The sequence below is a fragment of the Saccopteryx leptura genome, chromosome 8, assembly GCF_036850995.1.
Source record: "Saccopteryx leptura isolate mSacLep1 chromosome 8, mSacLep1_pri_phased_curated, whole genome shotgun sequence".
NCBI classification, from domain to species: domain Eukaryota; kingdom Metazoa; phylum Chordata; class Mammalia; order Chiroptera; family Emballonuridae; genus Saccopteryx; species Saccopteryx leptura.
In genome coordinates this window covers 8,919,862-8,942,589 of record NC_089510.1, presented here as the reverse complement: position 1 = coordinate 8,942,589, position 22,728 = coordinate 8,919,862, and the positions used below count along the sequence as shown (strand labels likewise).

The 22,728-nt window shown below is 43.4% G+C and overlaps 1 protein-coding gene across 1 annotated transcript; it reads left to right on the top strand.

The window, feature by feature from the left end:
- Positions 1–364: 364 nt before the first annotated feature.
- On the top strand, positions 365–22,335 carry SELENOT (selenoprotein T). Its single transcript, XM_066346814.1, has 6 exons — positions 365–592; positions 14,104–14,214; positions 15,447–15,573; positions 18,888–18,975; positions 20,445–20,597; positions 21,598–22,335. Exons 1-5 carry the CDS (start codon positions 456–458, stop codon positions 20,567–20,569), a joined length of 588 nt encoding a protein of 195 aa, XP_066202911.1. The 5' UTR covers positions 365–455; the 3' UTR covers positions 20,570–20,597; positions 21,598–22,335.
- Positions 22,336–22,728: the final 393 nt, after the last annotated feature.

Genomic DNA, 22,728 nt, shown 5'->3' with positions numbered 1-22,728 from the left:
GCACCCCAAAAGAATTACGCATTCCAGCCACCAGGGCGTGGGCTTTCTCTTTGCTCTCCCGCACCTGCAGCTGTTCAGTAGGTGTTCCAGCGTCTCAGGCAGATAAAGGTCTGAATTAATGAAACGGTACGCGGAACCCAGGTGTGGGGGGAGCTCCAATTCACCGTCAGCTCTGACACTCCACCAGCTGCTCCTTCTCCTCCCGGCCTCTCCCTCCAGTCCAGGGTCCCCTCACACACCCAAGATGGTGGGTCAGGACAGTGAACAGGTCATTCCGCTCCGGAAGCACGCGCAGGCGCCGGGCTGCGCAGGCGCGATCAGGCGCATTCCGGCCTCCCTCCCCCAACCTTGGCCGATCGCGCCTGCGCGCTGGGCGGCAGCTCTGGGCTCCCCGCTCGGCCTCGGGCTGGCTGCAGTCCGGCTGTGAGTGCGGCGGCGGCGGTGGCCGGGAGAAGATGAGGCTCGTGCTACTGCTCCTGGTGGCGGCGTCGGCGTTGGTCCGGAGCGATGCCTCGGCCAACCTAGGCGGCGCGCCGAGCAAGAGACTGAAGATGCAGTACGCCACGGGGCCGCTGCTCAAGTTCCAGATCTGGTGAGTGCGTGCCTGCGCCGCGCCCGCCCCACCAAGCGAGGCCCCGGCTCCGCGGCCTAGCGGGCTGCACCGCCCCGGGCCCGGGCCCGGAAGCGCAGTGCCAGCGGCCGGCCGCCCGTCACCTGCCCACACTGGTCGGTCCCTGTGCTCCAGGCACAGCTGCTCACGGCTTTATTTGGTGCCTAGAACGATGGCGGGAATCGGGAAAGGGAGGGCGCGAGAAGGCTGAGCCCCGTTAGGCGAGGACGTGGGGACACTTGTCGGTGTCACGCCATGGCTGCCCCGCGCCTCCCAGGCCGCTCTCCCCCCGCCGGTGCCAGCGGTGTGCCTGGCGGCCTCGGCCTCGCTGCCCGCGGGGGTGAAGGTGAACTCGGGGCGTGGGAGGGGACCCGCGAGTGACAGCCGCCTCGTTGGCCGGGACCTGCCTGCCGGGGCGTGGGGGTGTGGGAGGAGGGCGCAGGGGCCCCCACAGCCGCAGGCTCTCGGTGTGCAATTTCCAAAGTGTCTTTGGAAAAAAAGAGAGTACGTTGCTCTTCCCTTCGCTCCGGGGACGACTGCGTCTCCTCCCCGGAGTTGCCTGCCCTGCATCTCGGTCCGCCTTTCAGATTTCCTCCTGCTCATTCAGAAAAATAGAAACAAACAAGTAAGCAAAACACCCCGGCAGTTGACGTGGTCAGTGGTTTTGTTGTTACCTAGTACAGTGTTGGAAGCTGAGCTGCTGTAATGCATTATAATAAAAGTGGGGTTGGGGAAGGTCCGAAAGGCTCAGATTTTTTTTTTAAGTGAAAATTGTAAAATCGCAAAAATTAGAATGCTGTATTGTAAAAGGTGACTTAGGGTAGGATAGTCAGATTAGTACCAAAATGCATTTAAAATCAGCTCTTTCAGATCTCGTGCTATATTAACATGAGTGTACTAAAAGTTAGGCTTTTTATTCTGTGTAAGTAGCTTTCTGCTTAATCTATAAAGACTAATCAAATTTTAAAAAATCAACTAACCTTTAACAGTCAGAAAAGAAGATGGTGAGACTTTATTTTTAGAGTGAAAACTAAACATCTTGTGATTTTTATTTTCAATTAAAAAAATGAATTAAAGCTGTTTATTATGTGCCCGCCCGGCATTTATCACCTTTGGCGTAATACAAATGGCCGTTATGGCTCAACCTTTATGATTCTTTCCCTTTTTTTTTTTTTTTAAATTAGAAGCTGGCAGTGATATTACTAACCTGTAAACATTTCAATATTGTTAGGGTTTAAATGTGATAGTTTGGGATTTAAGTAGTTTTAAAAAGACTGCAGTTTCCAAATTTTGTAATTTTCTTATTTTCTACTTTTGTAGCTCTTGGTTTCTCTGTGCTTTTCACAAAATACTCTTTTACAGTTTCTTGTATTGGAGTACTTGTCACAATAACAAGTATACCTTCCACTAAGGATATTCATGACGTATTTAAAATGCATCAAACGGCCCTAGCCTGTTGGTGGGTTCGATTCCTGGTCAGGGCACACAGGAGAAGCCACCATCTGCTTCTTCACCCCTCCCTCCACCCCTTCTCTTTCTCTCTCTTCTCCCTCAGCCATGGCTCCTTTGATGAGTTGGCCCCAGGCTGGCTGCTGGCCCCAGACATTGAGGTGGCTTCATGGTCTCCCCTCAGGTGCTAAACTAGTTTGTTGCTGAGCAACAGGGCAAGGGCCCCAGAGGGGCAGAGCATCGCCCCCTAGTGGGCTTGTTGGGTGGATCCCGGTCTGGTGCGTGCCAAAGTCTGTCTCTCTACCTCTCTGCCTCCCACTTCAGTTAATAGAAAAAAAATTTTTTTTAATTAAAATGCATCAAACAGATGTAGGGAAGAGCATTCAGTCCTTCAAATTAAACCTTTAATCTTAAGTACTGCAGTTGAACTTTATTTTAGAATTAATTTTAGAGAGGAAGAAGAGAGAGAGAGAGAAGGGGGTTAGGATCGGGAAGCATCGCCTCATAGTAGTTGCTTTTCATTTGTTCCTTGAACCGGGCAAGCCCAGGTTTCGAACAGGCAACCTCAGCATTCCAGGTCGAAGCCTTATACATTGTGCCACCACAGGTCAGGCAGTTGAACTTTTAATATTTATTTATTTTTTTGGTTTAGGAACAAACTTATCCCAGAAGTCTAATAAGAGTTTTCTTTTGCAGTCACCCTAAGCATGTTACATACAGAAGTATTTTAGATTCTCTTTTAATATGAGATGAGAAATACCTTTATTAGTAGCCCTACCAAATATGGGTTAATTGAGCTTGTTTGTTGCCTTTTCCCCCAGAGATTGATCTGTATGTAGTAAGGTGAGTATTGGGTTTCTGGTTTTGGTAAACTGTCTTGGACATTCATTTGCAAGATTGTGTTTGGGAAAGGAGAGAAAGGTAAGACAATTGGTGATAAATATGTGAAAAAAAATTTAATTCTATTTGGAATTTGAGTGCTGTAAAATGCAGTCTTTTATTAATTACCACTGCTCCAAAGGAGAGAACTATTTTTTACCTTCCTTTCAATTGCTTTTGTCCCTTATATTTCATATAAGTACTCTTAACTCATAACAGTAGATTTTCTGTTCATTGTACCACTTCTATAATTGCTAATAGAACAGAAAAGCAACAAACACACAAATGGAACTGAAGGGAGAAAGATCAAGCCTGCAAAATAAAACAATTTTCCTACTCTACCTTCATGTTTTTAAATTTAAACTTTTCTTTGTTTGAAAGTACTTTTATTAAAGCAGGGACAGTGAAACCAGGAAGGGTTTCGGATAGAAAAAGCAGCAGGAGGTCTAGGGGGGCTGCCTGGGCTGTCTGGGCAGTCAGAGAAGGGGGCCTTGGGGACAGGCTCAAGGGCTAGGCCCCAATGAGCGGTGTGCTGGCTGCCCATTGCCCCTGGTTGCAAGTGGAAGACCCTGAGTTTGGAGATGCATGCGGGAGAGGGAGCAGAGGAAGGGAACGTGCAGGTAGGCCCCGGGAGGGAGAGCGCGCCCATGCGCTTTTCCCAGTAAGGATCCATTCAGGACTTGCTTGTGCAAGACCGACAGGGCTCCTCACCAAGCCTTCAGAAATGGCGCAGCATTACTTTATATACCTGAGTGTTTGGTTTATTATGCTAACTGATTGAGCAATACAGTTGGGTAAGTATGATGACACTAATCTCTTACCTGGGGAAAGAATTTATCCTGCTTATTTGGACGTTTAAACATTGAACATAAGGAAGTTCTCTAATCAGAACTTAAAGTTTCCTTCTCACATTTTCCTTTGTGATTTTTATGTGTAAATGTATCTTATGTGTAAATATATTCTCACAGGTACTGTTTGGCATGATGTTTGCATGCTATAATTTCTCCATATCTCTGATTTAACATGTAATCAGATCTATAGTGGTTAGTTGTTTTAGTTTAAATTCTACAGTTAATACTTATTTGAATATGTGACAATTAATTTACCAAGAATAGTAGGTAAAGATTTTAAAACATAAACAGCATATAGCAGAACTTGCCAATTTTTATTACTTTAACAATCCACTGCTGTATTTTTAGAACAACCAAATTGTAACTGGAGTTTTAAGAAGTAAGTGTAGGCTACTACTACTTCAAGAACAGTTTATTTAAATTTGTAGCTGCTCAGCCTTTGTTTTCATGGTGTAGAGCAGGGGTCTCAAACTCGCGGCCCGCCCACCAATTTTGTGCGGCCTGCAGACTAATCAAACTTCGTGGATTAGTCTGCGGGCCGCACAAAATTGGTGGGCGGGCCGCATGGGCCGTGAGTTTGAGACCCCTGGTGTAGAGAGAGGCAAGAAAATAAAGACCTGAGACTGATTTGGATGTTGATAATGATCAAGATGAATTGAAGAAATCTGAGAAATCGTGAGTGGTAGAGATCATGTTAGTTACTGTAGACTTACCATATTTCCCTATGTATAAGACGCTCCCACGTATAAGATGCACCTTAGTTTTGGGGCCCGATTTCTGAAAAAGAAAAAAGTATTATATAAAGTTATTGAACTCAAGTTTTATTCATCATAAAATTCATACAACTCCTTGTCACTGTCAAAACTCCCATCCATCAGCTTGTTCTCACCTGTGTCTGATGACAAATCACTGTCTTCATAGATTGCCTTGTCCTCAGTTCCATCTATGGCAGGGGTAGTCAACCTTTTTATACCTACCGCCCACTTTTGTATCTCTGTTAGTAGTAAAATTTTCTAACTGCCCACCAGTACCACAGTAATAGTGATTTATAAAGTAGGGAAGTAACTTTACTTTATAAAATGTATAAAGCAGAGTTACAGCAAGTTAAAGCATATAATAATAATTACTTACCAAGTACTTTATGTCAGATTTTTGCTGTTTGGCAGAATAAATTTTTATAAAACAATTTACTATAGTTAAATCTATCTTTTTATTTATACTTTGGTTGCTTCGCTACCACCCACCATGAAAGCTGGAACGCCCACTCTTGGGCGGTAGGGACCAAGTTGACTACCACTGGGAAATGCCACAACCACTGTATAAGATGCACCTAGTTTTTAGACGCCAAATTTTTCGAAAAGGGTAAGTCTTATAAGTGGGGAAATAATGGTGAATAAACCTTTGAAACTTTACTCTGACTTTCAGCTTTAAAAAAAAATGAAAATAGCTTTTTGGTTATGAAAATAATATTTTGTTGTACGTGAGCACTCCTTTTTATAATTTTTAAAAAAAGCATTTATCAGATTAGTTTATTATATACTCCCTTAAGCTCTTGTTTTTTATATGGTTTGTATAGCACCTTATTCAGACAGAATTCATTGCAAAAAACACTTAGAGCTGGTGAAACACCAGACGAATGTCTCTTCCTACTTCATCTACTAAAGAGAACAAGGAGTAAAGATTACTAAGAAAAACGCCGTTCTCGATGACTGGTGAGCTTTCAGACCGATCCCTGTTGTAGACAATTAGAAGTCACAGTACTTACAAACATCTTCTTGATATTTTGGTACAGCACGGGGGAAGTATCAGATGAAATTCTTGGGATGCAAGTAACAGAAACCTATTTGAACTGGTTTGACCAGTGCACTTAGAAATGTATTTTTAAGCCTGACCTGTGGTGGTGCAGTGGGTAAATTGTCGACCTGGAAATGCTGAGGTCACCGGTTCGAAATCCTGGGCTTGCCTGGTCAAGGCACATATGGGAGTTGATGCTTCCAGCTCCTCCCCCCCTTCTCTCTCTCTGTCTCTCCCTCTCCTCTCTAAAATGAATAAATATAAAAAAAAAAAAAAAAAAAAAGAAATGCATTTTTAAATGACCAAAGATTAGTGTTAGAACCCAAAGGCAGGGTGCAGCCTGCGCCTCAGGACAGGCTGAAGGTAGACACCTGGAAGGTCTGGGAAGGCTTCATCCACTCTCGCTCTGGTTCAGAGCAGTACTTTTCTCCACGAAATGCACTTCATTTTTCACCGGACCTGTGGTGGTGCAGCGGGAAGAGCATGGACCTGGAACCCTGAGGTCACCAGTTCCAGCCTCAGGCTTGTCTGGGCAGGGCACTTACAAGAAGCAGGCACGAGTTGACGCTTTCGCTCCTCCCCCCTTTCTCTCTCTCTCTCACCTTTCTTTAAAATCAGTAGATAAAATCTTCTAAAAAATGTACTTCATTTTTCTCTCTTCTCTGAAGGTTGACGTATTTCCTCTTTTTAGACCTTGGAAAGGTCTCATTATCCTCTACCACAATAGCTTGGGTGTTAAATGTTCACCTGTGGGAAGATAATCACTTTTTATAATTTTTTTAACTTATTGATTGACTTTAGAGAGATGGAGAAGGAAGAGAGGGAGTAAAGTATTTATTTGTTGTTCCACTTGGTTGTGCATTCATTGGTCGCTTCCTGTTTGAACCCTGACTAGGGATCGAACCCGCAACCTTGTTTTTGGTCAACACTCTAACAGAATGAGCTAACCAGCCAGGGCCAGATAATCACTTTTTAAAATCCCAGTTCATATGTCTATGTAGCTCAGTTGATTAAAGTACCCTCCAGATAGGCCAAGGTATTTCTATATTTCCTAAATTTCCTTTCTATTTGTTACACATAGATTATCTAATTTATATGCAAGTTCTTTTAGAAAAATATTGTGTGGAAAAAATAATATATATATTTTAACTTAGTGGCTAGGTGGTGGGGCTTATCGCTCCTCCCAGCACACAGAAGAGGATTCTTACTAGAAGTTTCTAAGAAGGGGCAATTCCAGTGTGCAGAGTGTGATGGGACATAGGCTGGGAAGATCAGGAACAGTAGCTGTCATCCAGGGATAATATTCTTCCCCGTTAAACCCATTAAGGTCATTTGCGTGAGGACAGTGCTTTGACCAGATTCTGGGCACCAGCAGTAGGGGCTGCTTGTTCTAACGCAGCTTCTCTGTCTGCCTGTGGGCCTCGCGCCTTCTCCTCCTCGTGCTGATCCTCCGTCTTGCTGTTTGCTGTTTCCGCGACAGCCTGTGGTCACTCTGGGCCAAGCGGGTCCACAGCTGGAGCTGCTCGAAAAAAATTGTTTTTCCGAAAAATATTTTAAATTGAGCAATTGCAAAAGTTGATGCCATAGTTAAGATATTTCTGTATTACCAGAAAGAGATTTGCAAAGTGCTTAGGACTTACAGTTAAGATTTCTTTTCAGAGTTTAAATCTGCTTAAGGACCTCCGCCCCCCAGGCAGAAGGAAGGGCAGCTGCTGCAGCATCTTTGTATGGTGTTGAGATACCGGTTGTTGGCCTGTACACAGTCATAGTTTACTCCCTGATTGTTGGCCTGTACACAGTCATAGTTTACTCCCTGATTGTTGGCCTGTACACAGTCATAGTTTACTCCCTGATTGTTGGCCTGTACACAGTCATAGTTTACTCCCTGATTGTTGGCCTGTACACAGTCATAGTTTACTCCCTGATTGTTGGCCTATACACAGTCATAGTTTACTCCCTGATTGTTGGCCTGTACACAGTCATAGTTTACTCCCTGATTGTTGGCCTGTACACAGTCATAGTTTACTCCCTGATTGATTGTTGGCCTGTACACAGTCATAGTTTACTCCCTGATTGATTGTTGGCCTGTACACAGTCCTAGTTTACTCCCTGATTGATTGTTGGCCTGTACACAGTCCTAGTTTACTCCCTGATTGTTGGCCTGTACACAGTCATAGTTTACTCCCTGATTGTTGGCCTGTACACAGTCATAGTTTACTCCCTGATTGTTGGCCTGTACACAGTCATAGTTTACTCCCTGATTGTTGGCCTGTACACAGTCCTAGTTTACTCCCTGATTGTTGGCCTGTACACAGTCCTAGTTTACTCCCTGATTGTTGGCCTGTACACAGTCATAGTTTACTCCCTGATTGTTGGCCTGTACACAGTCCTAGTTTACTCCCTGATTGTTGGCCTGTACACAGTCATAGTTTACTCCCTGATTGATTGTTGGCCTGTACACAGTCATAGTTTACTCCCTGATTGATTGTTGGCCTGTACACAGTCATAGTTTACTCCCTGATTGATTGTTGGCCTGTACACAGTCCTAGTTTACTCCCTGATTGTTGGCCTGTACACAGTCATAGTTTACTCCCTGATTGTTGGCCTGTACACAGTCATAGTTTACTCCCTGATTGTTGGCCTGTACACAGTCATAGTTTACTCCCTGATTGTTGGCCTGTACACATAGTTTACTCCCTGATTGTTGGCCTGTACACAGTCATAGTTTACTCCCTGATTGATTGTTGGCCTGTACGCAGTCATAGTTTACTCCCTGATTGTTGGCCTGTACACAGTCATAGTTTACTCCCTGATTGATTGTTGGCCTGTACACAGTCATAGTTTACTCCCTGATTGTGGCCTGTACACAGTCATAGTTTACTCCCTGATTGTTGGCCTGTACACAGTCATAGTTTACTCCCTGATTGTTGGCCTGTACACAGTCATAGTTTACTCCCTGATTGTTGGCCTGTACACAGTCATAGTTTACTCCCTGATTGTTGGCCTGTACACAGTCATAGTTTACTCCCTGATTGTTGGCCTGTACACAGTCCTAGTTTACTCCCTGATTGTTGGCCTGTACACAGTCATAGTTTACTCCCTGATTGTTGGCCTGTACACAGTCATAGTTTACTCCCTGATTGTTGGCCTGTACACAGTCATAGTTTACTCCCTGATTGTTGGCCTGTACACAGTCCTAGTTTACTCCCTGATTGTTGGCCTGTACACAGTCATAGTTTACTCCCTGATTGTTGGCCTGTACACAGTCCTAGTTTACTCCCTGATTGTTGGCCTGTACACAGTCATAGTTTACTCCCTGGCCCAGAAAGGACGGAGTGACTGGGAAGAGCTGGGGGTGGAGGTGGAGGTGGAGGCGGAGGTGGAGGCAGAGTGAGTGCTGGCTCCCTGCCCGCTGTGAGTGCCTCTCACGTCAGTCATAAACACTAGGTATGTTTTGTTTTCTGTCAGCAGTTTGGTTGTTGTTTCAAAACAGAAAAATTGTTTTGAGGAAGACAATTATATAGGGAAAAAAGTTCCTTGGGTTTTCTTTACAATTCTGGGGGCAAATATAGAGAAGTTTATTTATATGTTTAAAAATATGTTTCTTTGGTAAACTGCTTCATTTTTCAGAAGTAAGAAAGGTACAGTTTTAAAGTCATTTTTGGATTTCAGGGTTATGGTCCAGTTCTATTTGCAGTTTGGTGCAAAGATCTGAGACTAAACTGAAGACACGGGACAGGAAGAATCCAGGGTAGTCAGAAAAGCGGGGGCCTGGGAAGATCCGACCAGTGGTGTCGTCTGCACACAGACACAGCTCTCTCGTGGGGCGCGCAGGGCTTCTGTTGGTGAAGGATTGGAACTCCCAGAGCATATGGGAGGGACTTGTTGGGATCCACAGGCTTGCAGCTCCTTGAGGGAGAACCTATATCTTCATTAGGGAAGAACCTCCAAGATCTCTGCCATCAGGAGGCCAGCTGTGTGGGCACTTTATTGTGGCATTGTGGACAGAGAGGAAGGACTTCCTGCACACAGGGAAGGAAGGATGACTCTTGCATTATCTAATTGTTCTATTGAGGTTTAGTGGAAGGGGCCTTGGAGCTCATGTTACGATGTTTGTGTTCTTTTTTTTTTTTTTTTTTGACAGAGAGAGGGACAGATGGGGACAGACATACAGGAAAAGAAAGAGATGAGAAGCATCAATTCTTTGTTGTGGCACCTTAGTTCATTGATTGCTTTCTCATATGTGCCTTGACTTGGGGGCTACAGCAGAGTGAGTGACCCCTTGCTCAAGTCAGCAACCTTGGGCTTCAAGCCAGAGACCTTTGGGTTCAAGCCAGCAACCATGGGGTCATGTCTATGATCCCACGCTCAAGCCGGTGACCCTGGGGTTTCGAACCTGGGTCCTCTGCATCCCCGTCTGGCGCTCTATTCATGGTGCCACTGCCTGGTCAGGTGCGATGTTTGTATTCTTGTCTCAGCCCCAACTGAGTCACTCACCACTTCATACCCACTGCCTAATATAATTCTTGATAATTAGTAGGCATTCAGTAAATATTTGAATGAATTAATAAATGATACATGGATATATAACCATGGAAAAGTCATTTGATCTCTCTAGGCTTTGTTCATCTATTTAAAAAAAAGAAGTTTCATCTATTAAAAAAAAAGAAGTTTCAACTCAATGAGGCCTCTAGTTCCGAAAAAATTACATTAGAAGTTAGATACTGTCATTTTTAGATAATCAACTCCATTATAAACACCACTGCAAACTTAGTCATTGAAATGAGGTGGCATTTCTTGGTTTCAAGGTAGGTAGGTACATAGGTAGTCTAGATTATTTTTATAATACAAGCATCATTAAAATTTTCTTATAAGAAAGCAATTGTGGCCTGATCGAATGGTGGTCTAGTGGATAGAACATCAACCTGGGGCACTGAGGACCCAGGTTTGAAACCCCAAGGTCGTTGGCTTGAGTGTGGGCTCATCAGGCTTGAGCATAGGCTCACCAGTTTGAGTGCGGGGTTGCTGACTTGAGCATGGGATCACAGACAAGTCCCCATGGTCGCTGGCTTGAGCCCCAAGATTGCTGGCTTGAGCAAGGGGTCACTGGTTTGGCTGGAATACCCCCCCCCCCCCATCAAGGCACATATGAGAAAGCAATCAATGAACAACTAAAGTGCCGCAACTACAAATTGATGGTCCTCAGCTCCCTTCCTGGCTCTGGCGCGCAATCGGGGCAACGCCTGACCTGTGGTGGTGCAGTGGATAAAGCGTCGACCTGGAATGCTGAGGTCGCCCGTTCAAAACCCTGGGCTTGCCTGGTCAAGGCACATATGGGAGTTGATGCTTCCTGCTCCTCTCTCCCTCTCTCTCTCTCTCTCTAATAAAAATGAATAAATAAAATCTAAAAAAAACCCCAAAAAACAAAAAGCAATCGTGGCAAAATACAAATACTCGATTAATCTAACAACAGTAATAAAGATAAGGTTACTGTTTAGTAAAGATAAGGTATTTAGAGATTTATACATTCTTTTAATTTAGTTTTGACATTCTTAAAATATTTAGAAATAACTTTGAAAAAAATTTTTACCTGATAGGAACATAGTCTTTTGTGAATTTTTCTAAATGTAGAAGTGTTCATTGTAAAGACATGAATTTCTCACTTTTTTTCAAAAACTGAATTTTCTTTTTTTGCGAGAGTGAGAGAGAGCGACAGGAAGAGACATGAGAAGCATCACTTGTAGCTGCGGCACTTCAGTTGTTCATTGATTGCTTCTCATATGTCCCTTGACTGCGGGGCTCCAGCCAAGCCAGTCACCCTTTGCCCTAGTGACCTTGGACTTAAGCCAGCGACCAGGGTATCATGTCGATGAGCTCACTCTCAAGCTGGTGACCTTGGAGTTTCAAACCTGGGACCTCTGTCCTAGATCAAGTCTATCCACTGTGCCATCATCAGTCAGGTGAAAAGTGAGTTTTCTTAAACTGAGCTCTGTTAATATTTGGATTGTCTCACCCCGTCAGATGCAAACTGGGTGCTCTTAGTTTGGGTTGATGGTGATGGTGTGTATGTATTCTCTTGAGACTGATTTAAACAGCTGGCCCTCAGGGTTTCCCTCTACTGTCACTTAGTTGCTGATCCTGTTTTCTCTGTGCCAAGTGGTACCTTCACTGCTTTATGTTTCTGTGTTCCTTACCTTAGAATTCAGTGTATTCAAGTGCTTAGCAGTCTTCCCTGAGCTTGCACGGTCTTCTGTTGGTATGGGAGCACCACCTCCTTCCCAGTTTTACTGACGTGCGATTAACAGAAGTTGTATAGACTTAAGGCAGTGATTTGAAGTGCGTATCCAAGGAGTGTTGTGAAGTGATTACCACAGATCCGCCAACTCAGATAATTACCTTTGTTTTGGTGAGAACACATAATGTCTATTCTCAGCCACTTATGAATATACAGTACAGTATTGAGCTTTTTTAATTGAGTTGATTGGGGTGACATTGGTTGATACAATGCAGGTTTCAGGTAGACAGTTCTATAACACATCATCTGTGTATTGTGCTGTGTGTTCACCACCCAGGTCCGGTCTCCTTCCATCAGTCTTTCCCCTCTGTACCCACCCCCGATAGCACCGTCCTGTTCATAATGGTCAGCATGCTGTACATTTGATCTTCAGAATTTATTCATTTTAAACCTGGAAGATTGCATCCTTTCACTAGCATCTCCTCATTTTCCCCACCCCTCAGCACCTGGCTACCACCAATCTGCTTTCTGTGTTTATGAGTTCAATTTATTTAGATTCCACAAATAAGTAAGATCTAATAATAATTTTGTTTGTCTGACTTACTTAGCATAAAGTCAGGGTCCATCCATGTTTTCTAAATGACAGGATCCCCCCCCCCCCCGCTTTGGCTCAATAATACTTCATTGTATTATATGTACCATGTCTTCTTTATTCATTCATTTGTTGATAGATGAGGCATGGTTGTTTCCATGCCTTGGCTGTTGTAAATAATGCTGAAATGAACATGTGAGTGCAAGTATATCTTTGAGTTAGTGATTTCATTTCTTTCAGATACATACCCAGAAGTGGATGCCTAGATCAAAATGGTAGTTCTGTTTTGTTTTATTTTATTTATTGATTTGAGAGAGAGAGAGATATTTGTTGATCCACTTATGTATGCATTCATTGGTTGATTCTTATACATGCCCTGACTGGGGACTGAACCTGCAACCTTGGTGTATTAGGACAGTGCTCTAGCTAACTGACCTACCCGCAGGTTTAATCATTTTAACCATGATTAAAACTAAATCATGGTTTTAATATTGAAGGAACCTGTGTACTGGTATGTATGTATGTATGTATGTATTTATTTCTGTCCAGTGAGAGAAGGGGAGGAAGAGAGACAGACTCCTGCTTGTACCCCGACCAGGACCCACCCTGCAGGCTCACTAGGAAGCGATGCTTCTCCCGTCTGGGGCAACAGGGCTCTTTAGTGCCTGAGGCAGAAACCATGGGGCCATCCTCAGCACCCAGGGCTGACTTGCTCCAGTTTAGCCATGGCTGTAGGAGGGGAAGAGAGAGAGAGAAAGAAAGGAGAGAATTGAGGGGGTGGAGAGGTGAAGAAGCAGACGGGCGTTTCTTATATGTGTTCTGACCGGGAATTGAACCAGGGACATTACATGCTGGGTTGACGCTCTACCACTGAGCCAACCTGCCAGGGCCAACATGAATTCTAATTCATGAATATGAGTATCTCTGTGTTTTCCATTGCTTTAGTCAGTATACTTACTTTTCTCTTCTGTGTGCACTCTGGTGGGTATTTCCCCTTTTCTTGCTGGGGTAACAAAATCATATGACCATATGGTTAGTTGGTCAGAGATTTTTTTTTTTTTTTTTGGTCAGAGATTTTAATGAAGATGATTGGATGCTGTTGACTTCATTTCTGGAATAATAGTGTGGCTTGCTATCATATTGCAGAAAAGTCTCTTCCCAATCTTTGTTTTCCTTTCCAAAGTAGAATCCCATTTTAGACCAGAAGGGGTCTGAGAGTCCTCTTCCTGTGGTGGAGCGGCTGCGCCCAGTTAGGGCAGCGTGGGAATAGGAACTGGAGTTGCATGTCTCCTGTCTTGTGTTTAAGTTTCTTGTGCCCCAATTTTGAAAGTCCTTATTTCAGGTGCATAAGAATTGCCTTCATTTCAGTGTTTATGTGGTCATTGAGTGTTTTGAAGAGGCAGTGATCTGAGCGCTCAGGACACCCTGCCAGGGGAGGAGGTATGGGGTCTGCTGTTGTCCAGCAGTGACCGAACTCTGTCAAGTCTGACCTCATGGAAGGACGTACTTGAGGGTGAGGTAACTTAAATTTATGTGAAATTTTTGTAAAAAACCTCCTTATCCCCATCATCCAGCATCCACCATTATGAATCTGTGACTGTTCTCGAGAAACTGTTAGTCTTGGTCATTTTAGACACGGTCTGACTGCAGAGGAACCCTGCATCACTCACAGGGAAGCCCTTTGTCCCCGCAGTGTCTCCTGAGGGTACAGGCGGGTGTTTGAGGAGTACACGCGGGTCATCAGCCAGCGGTACCCAGACATCCGCATCGAAGGGGAGAGCTACCTCCCCCAGCCGGTATATAGGTGAGTGCCTCTCAGCGCTTTACAGGGAAGTAAATGGTCTGCCTGTATAGACTTCAGTGAACTATCCTTAGTTATTATCATTTCTTAGCTGGTTTTAATCATGTACAGAGAACACTGTTGTAAATAGCAGACAAGAATTTTTCTATAAAAAGGAAAAAAGAATCATTTTCTAGATGGCAACTCTTCAAAAGATGTTTTTTTTTCTGTAATTGTGACTGTAGAGATAGACCATGAACTCCCAAATTTGTATAATTAGCCAATGGTATAAAACTCAGTACTGTTAAAATAATAGTATTTTTTGCCTGACCTGTGGTGGCACAGTGGATAAAGTGTCAACCTGGAACACTGAGGTCCTCGGTTCAAAAACCCTGGGCTTGCTTGGTCAAGGCACATATGGGAGTTGATGCTTCCTGCTACTTCCCCTCCGCCTTCCCTCCCCTTCCCTTCCCCTCCCCTCCCCTCCCCTCCCCTCCCCTCCCCTCCCCTCCCCTCCCCTCCCCTCCCCTCCCCTCCCCTCCCCTCCCCTCCCCTCCCCTCCCCTCCCCTCCCCTCTCCTCCCCAAAATGAATAAATAAAATCTTAAGGAAAAAAATATTTTTAAATACCAATACTATATATATATATCTATATGTATTTGTCCATCTATCATATCTATAAAATAGATATAAGATAGATCCTATAAGTTAATTTTTTTTTTTTGTATTTTTCTGAAGCTGGAAATGGGGAGGCAGTCAGACAGACTCCCGCATGCGCCCGACTGGGATCCACCCGGCACGCCCACCGGGGGCTATGCTCTGCCCATCCGGGGCTTGCGCCTGGGGCAGAGGCCAAGGAGCCATCCCCAGCGCCCGGGCCATCTTTGCTCCAGTGGAGCTTCGGCTGCGGGAGGGGAAGAGAGAGACAGAGAGGAAGGAGAGGGGGAGGGGCGGAGAAGCAGATGGGCGCCTCTCCTGTGTGCCCTGGCCGGGAATCGAACCCAGGACTTCCGCACACCAGGCCGACGCTCTACCACTGAGCCAACCGGCCAGGGCCATAAGTTAATTTTTTATTTAAAATATATAAAAATTTAAAAATTTAAAACTATAATAAACTGGTTACTATCTTTTTCACCAGTTAAAATTAAAAACTGTTAGAATTGTAATCTACAAAATGTACTCGTTCACTTGGGTTATGAAATGCTGGAGTAAATGAGAAATCGTGGCTTCTGATGAGTTTTTCTTTTCTTTTGTCAGACATATAGCATCTTTCCTGTCCGTCTTCAAACTAGTGTTAATAGGCTTGATCATCGTCGGCAAGGACCCTTTCACCGTCTTCGGCATGCAGGCTCCCAGCATCTGGCAGTGGGGCCAGGAAAACAAGGTGCGTGCGCCGCGTGGGCTTTGTGCGCTTTGTACGCCGCGTGGGCTTCGGCAGCTCTGGGTTTAGGTTGTCAAGGAATGTTTTAATGAAGTTTTCTTTTTTTTTTAAGTACTTGTTGCTGATTTACTTGTTTACATATATTTTTTCCCACACAGACCACATTTTGCCTCTGGGCAAGGCACTTAATCTCCCTTGGCCTTAGTTTTTATATTTATGTGAGAATGATTAGGTCTTACCTTTTTATTATTTGAAGGATAAGGAGGTGTTTAGTGGAACCTGGGCACAAAATAATTTAAAACCTAATTTTGATTCTATTCTTATGCCTAATCATATCTAGCAAAATATATATACATAATATAGGCCTTTTATAACCAACCCTTATGGGTATTAATGGGTTTATTCACATTAAAAACAGGATTCCCACTGAATTGTTTCTAGCTAAACATACTCTGTTCTTTATTTGTCTTTTGACTCTTCTGTTCATGGGGAATCTGTTCAGCAGATCACTTGAAACAACATATTTTTCAGACTCGTGTGCTATTCCATTTGTCTTCCGTGTAGAGTTCTGCTGCAGCACAGTCTTTCTAGATCTCTTTTTTTTTATTTTTTTATTTTTTTATTTTATTTTTTTCCGAAGCTGGAAACGGGCAGAGACCGTCAGACAGACTCCCGCATACGCCCGACCGGGATCCACCCGGCACGCCCACCAGGGGCTACGCTCTGCCCACCAGGGGGCGATGCTCTGCCCCTCCGGGGCGTCGCCCCGCCACGACCAGAGCCACTCCAGGGCCTGGGGCAGAGGCCAAGGAGCCATCCCCAGCGCCCGGGCCACTATTGCTCCAATGGAGCCCCGGCTGCGGGAGGGGAAGAGAGAGACAGAGAGGAAGGAGGGGGTGGGAGTGGAGAAGCAAATGGGCGCCTCTCTTATGTGCCCTGGCCGGGAATCGAACCCGGGTCCCCCGCACGCCAGGCCGACGCTCTACCGCCGAGCCAACCGGCCAGGGCCTCTAGATCTCTTTTCATCTGTTTTCCGTACAGTCATTTTTTCAGGAGGGGCTACCGTCCACCATAAGAAACGGGCCTTCCTCTTACTGGTCTCTTGATGAGACTGCCCGGTTTGAAGGCCCAGACGGCCTCAGCTGCTGGTGCCGGGCTGTGCTGCTTCCTCTAGGGACCCACCTGCTCTGCCCGCAGGCAGGACTTCTAGATAAACGGCCGCAGATGCTGCTTCTAATTGAAGTGGGTCTCTACCCTCTTAGTAACAAACACAAATTTGATGGGGTTAAGAATGGGAAGTTAAGTGCTTATTGAGAGTATTTTGTTTTTTTCTTAATTTTACTGATTTCAAAATATCTTTAGAGCATTTTGCTTCTGTAGACATTTGGAATTGATCTGCTGTGGAAGGGGAATGCACTGGAAAGCTGTGGCTGACAGGACAGTTTCTGTGCACTGTTCCCCTGAGAGTGCACTCATTCCCAAATGCCAGGGTGGCCTCTGGAATCAGAGCCTCCCTCGCTCAGCAGGAAGGTGGGCAGGGAGAACTCTCTCTCATTTGTGGTGGGCATTTTTATTTATTTTTCTGAAATACTTTATTTTGAATTGACATTCTCCCTACCTCCTACTTGCAGTCAGGTGATTTTGTTAAATTAAAACCTCTCTGGGCCCTGCCTGGTTTGCTCAGTGGACAGAACATTGGCCTGGCATGCAGGAGTCTGGGTTTGATCTCTGGTCAGGGCACACAGGAGAAGCCACCATCTGCTTCTGCCCCCCCCCCCCATTTCCACCTGCTCTCACAGCCAGCTGCAGTTGGTTTGAGCATCAGCCTCAGGCACTGAGGATAGCTCGATTGATTCGAGTATCAACCCCAGACGAGGGTTGCCAGTGGATCCCAGTTGGTGCCCATGTGGGAGTCTCTTTATCTCCCCTCCTGTCACTTAACACACACACACACACACACACACCCACCACCACCACCACCACCCACCCCCCCACCCCCCCCCACCCCCCGTCCATCAGGGAGCTTCTAGTCTTTCTTTCAGAGGGTTTACATTAGAAGTTGAATGATGTAATTTAATGTGCCAGTGCTTTCTAACCTAGAAGTTGAATGATGTAATTTAATGTGCCAGTGCTTTCTAACCTACATTTTTCCTTAGTTTAGGGACCCAATTTAAAGGTATGTGTGTGTCAGAGGATTTCCACCATACACCAACAATTATTGGGAATTAGCAGGGTGCCTGAGAATTCAACTCAATTCTTACACTTATTTGCCTGGAGGTAGCATCAGATTTCACAGATTAAGAATCAAGACCAACACACACACACACACACACACACACACACACACACACACACACAGAGCCAGTTTTAGGCTCAGGAGCCTCCTCCGTGGGTTTGTTTAATTTGCTAGTGACTCACAGAACTCGGGAAACAGTTACTTCCTAGATGACTAGGTAATTGTCAGAGGATCTAATTCAGAAGCAGTCAGCTGGAAGAGATGCGTGGGGCAAGTATGTGGGAAGGGGCTTCCGTGCCTTCTCCAGGCGTGTCCTTGCGTTGTTACGGCGCGATTCACCAAACTGAGAAGCTCTTCAATCCCTCCTTGTAGGTTTTTGTGGAGATATCAGTTGTTGGATGTTGGCAGCTAATTCTACCTGCAGCCCCTCTTCTCTTCCCTGAGGCTGAAATGACCAAGGCTCCAATCACCTGGTTGGCTTCCCTGGCAACCAGCTCACACTCTTAGGTGTGACTCTAAACTGGTGTCATTACCGAGCAAATGAAGCCTTTCGCTTCCCCTCACTTAGGAGACTGCAGGGGTTCTAGGTACTCCACGGGATGGGGGGGAAGGCCACATACGAAGAGCACAGTTTGACTTACGATGGTTGTTTGGAACTTGGACAGGTTGTATTGACTATGTGATTACTGATTGTTGCATCAGTAATCTCTTGTGAATTCATTTATTATATTATAAAAATGGTATAATGAACCCGTCTTATGCTGGTATTCTTTTGTTAAACATACTAAGGCTAGAGATGGCTAGAAATTCTCTCTCTGCATTATGAAAATCATTTATAAGTTATTCAACATGTATAGAGCTGTGAATTAATGTTGCATTTTTCTTTGTGTGTTACTGAATGTATGGAATAGCAGTAATAGTTTGTATAGGAACTCTTAGAGTTAAAAAGAGCAATTAGCAAATAAAAACGAGGCTATTTAAAGGTTACTGTGTCTTAAAAAAAGTTTACTTTGTCTTAAGTTGTCACATTGTTTTGATTATAAAATGACTTTGCCTGTTGTACTTAATCATTTTCTTTTAGGTCTATGCATGTATGATGGTTTTCTTCTTGAGCAACATGATTGAGAACCAGTGTATGTCAACAGGTGCATTTGAGATAACTTTGAATGGTGGGTTCCGAATAGTTTGCATTCTGTGATAAATGTTAAGTGATTAAGTTATAATGAGCATCAGGCTTTTCTGTTTTTCTTAATATGCTGTTATCTTTATATGGTCCCCCTTCTCTTGTCATGGCTTTAAAATAGCATCTGTGGATGACCCCTGAATGTATAGCTCTAGGGAGCTCTAGGTCTCTTTTCTAGGTGCTATATATACCCAGGAATCTTAAGCTCCTACACCCAAACTGGTGATCAGTTCTGCTTCCTGTAATTCCTGTATGCTCCACTTTGCTCCGTCCCTGGCATGTCTCATTTATTCATGGCACCCTTATCGTTCTTCCCAGTTGCCCACGTCAGAACCCGAGGGTCGCATCTCTTCTTCCTCACTCTCCATACCTAACGGACCGCCAAGTCTTTGCAAGTCTACCTTGTACCTTTCTCAGAAACCGACTTCTCTTCGTGGCACCACCCTAGTCTAAGCTGCAGTGGTCTTTTCTTTCCATTTATATTTTTAAGCCACAATTATCTTACCTTCTGATACATTCTCTAAACCATAGGTTGGCAAATATGGCCTATGAAATAACAATAGTTTTTACAGTTTTAATTGTTAAAATTATCAAAATACTATTTTATGACATGGAAATTATATTAAGTTCAAATTTTAGTATTTATACCTAAAGTTCTGAGTTTCATAAATGAGAAAATTTTGGAAATTAAATTTATCTTGTATAAATACCTATATAATAGCCTAGATTTTGCCTCTTGGTCCATAAGCCTAAAATCTAGCTTCTTACAGGGATTTTTAAAAACATGCATATTTCATCTTGCTTCACTGCCTCAAATTCATTAAATGTCTTGACTTTGTTCTCAAGGGGAAGACCAGAACATGTAACATGGCCAAAAGGTCCTGCCTGATGTAGCCTAGGGCTCAGCAGACCATGGCCTATAAACCATATCCCGTGCTGCCTGTTTTGTAAATAAAGTTTTATTGGCTGTATATATTACCTGTTGCTGCTTTCAGGCTACCAGGAGAGTCGAGTAGCTGTGACTGATTATATATCTTTTAGAGCTTAAAATATATACTCACATCTGTCTCTTGACAGCTCACTGACCCCCAGTCTAGTCCCTGCCTACCTTTCCAGCCTCCTGGCACCTCCCTTCTCCTGTACTTAGCGATCTCTCTCTCTTAACTAGAACCTCTCACTTCTAGTAACAGCAAGTGCAGCGGCTCTTTCCAGGCTCTCAGCTCCCTCTCATGGCATCTAGTTTGAATTCTTAGTACACAGTTGTGATTTTGTAGCTATTTGTATAGTTCTTTTGTTATTCCCATACTAGACTGTAAACTCCCTAAGAGCAAGAAGCTTAATTCTTCTGCTCAAGTTTGAATCCCCATCTGTGTACATAGAAAATAAATAGTTGTGGAGTGAATGTTCATTACAGAATCATTTCATTTAAGGGCCTGGTACCATTTATTTTTATAGATGTACCTGTGTGGTCTAAGCTGGAATCTGGCCACCTTCCATCCATGCAACAGCTTGTCCAAATTCTTGACAACGAGATGAAGCTCAATGTGCACATGGACTCAATCCCACACCATCGATCCTAGCCTCACCTATCAGCACTGAAACTCTTTTGTAAGTAGTTTAAAAACGTAAGAACTAGGCCTGGCCGGACAGCTCTGTTGGTTGGAGCCTTGTCTGAATATGCCAAGGTTGTAGGTTCAATCCCCTGTGAGGGCACTTCATGTATTTTTTGTTTTCTTCTTCAGGGCACTTTAAACATATATATATATATAAGAACTATGGATAGATATCAGTTAATCCTTATCACAAATCAGCAAGATAATAGATACTACATGTATTACCACTTGAGTTTCTAACTTGGGATTTAACAGATGGATGTTTTTTATTTATTCAAAAGACTATTTTATGACATGGAAATTATATTAAGTTCAAATTTTAGTGTTTATACCTAAAGTTCTGAGTTTTATAAATGAGAAACTTTTGGAAATTAAATTTATCTTGTTGTATAAGTACCTATATAATATCCTAGATTTTGCCTCTTGGTCCATAAGCCTAAAATCTAGCTTCTTACGTCTTAGAAGAGATCAAGAGAGTTTGGGTCTGCCAAAATAAAATAAGGTTGTACTAAGTTATCGTCGAGGCTTAATAATTGGGCTTGTAACATCATTTTTTTTTTTACTATAAACTTCTAATGGCCAGGCTGATATACAGGCAGTCCCCAGATTACAAATGAGACAGGTTCTGTAGGTTTGTTCTGAGGTTGAATTTGTAAGTTGGACCAGGTACATTTGCCTATTAAATGCAGCTTAGATGTTTGTCGCAACACGGTATTTTATCTTTCTGTGCAGTAAGACCCTATCTCACGTGTAACCAGAGACCACCTGGACTAGGGTGTTTATATTCATATTCCCTCCTTCCCTGCAAATAACTAGTTCCTAAGAGTATGCAAATCCCTTTACATGCTCAAACTAGAGAACCGATAAGCAGGTATGTGTGAACATGGAGAGGGAAGTGTTAGTTTTTGCTTAGCAGAGCTGTTCTTAGTTCTTATCAAGGAGTTGATTTTCCAAGCGCGGAGTTTGAACCAGTGTTTTTCCCGTGTGTCTTTCAGGCATGAAGGGAGTTTTGCAAGAGCAGCGTGCCTGACATCATGAAGGCCTGCACTGAAGACAGCGAGCTGTTGGTGCAGACCAGATGCTCTCTCGGCAGGCGCGCTGTACCTCTTGGAAACCTCGGTGCAGAACAAGCTCTCAGTGCTGGCCCATTTTGCAATTCTGCACATTCGTGGAGTGCAATAATACTGTATAGTTATTTTTTTCTCCCCCAAACCCACACTCAATCGTTTTTTAAAAATGTAAACATTACTACTTAATCTTTTTTTTCTTAGTTATATTTGAGAAAGTAGCAAAATGTATTAGAATTGGATTTTTTTCCGAAGATATCTGTTAAATGTGTTCTGATTTTTATGAAGTTTTTCTTTTTTTATAGCTTAGAATTGATCTTTTTGGGAATACAGCTGCAGTTCTCAAGTACTTTATAAGAGTTTATCAGACATCTCTAATTTGCTCATGTTCAATTTATATAGTTTCAAAATACTTCAGATTGTGAACAGTGCACTGTACAAGGTTCTGGGGGGAACCCTATATGCAGAGGACTCTACAGTTTGTGTGTGTGTGTGTGTGCGCGTGCGCGGTGTGATCACCAGAGAACTACTAAAAGACCAACCGCTTTTTAAACCCTGTTCCAGTGTCTTGCCTTGACCAATCTAATGAGTTGACTAACTGGGCCTTTATACTTAACTCAATAAAAAACTAAGCCTATATAAGTTAAATAAAAATTTTGAATTATTGCCCAGCGTACCTGTTAACGTTACATTTAATAGTCGTCTGCTTAAATTTCTGTTTTTGACTTACAGGTAATTTCATAACGCACACACTTTAGATTCACACATAATGAATTATTTAGCATTTTTAGGATAATTGAAACTTGCCTCGCTAAAGAAAGTTTTGTTGAACTTTTTTATAACGTTACTATTTGATGAATGGAGATCACTCATCTGGTTTAACTTGCCTAACATGTCAGAATTTTATTCTATTTGAAGAACAAAATTGAAAATTTTATTTCATGAATTTAACTTCAAAGTTCTGAAAAGACTGTTAAGTGTGTTTTAGCAGAAATAGGACCATAATGTAGAAAAATGGTTATATAGCAGCAGACATAACATTCTTTGGCCTCCATATAG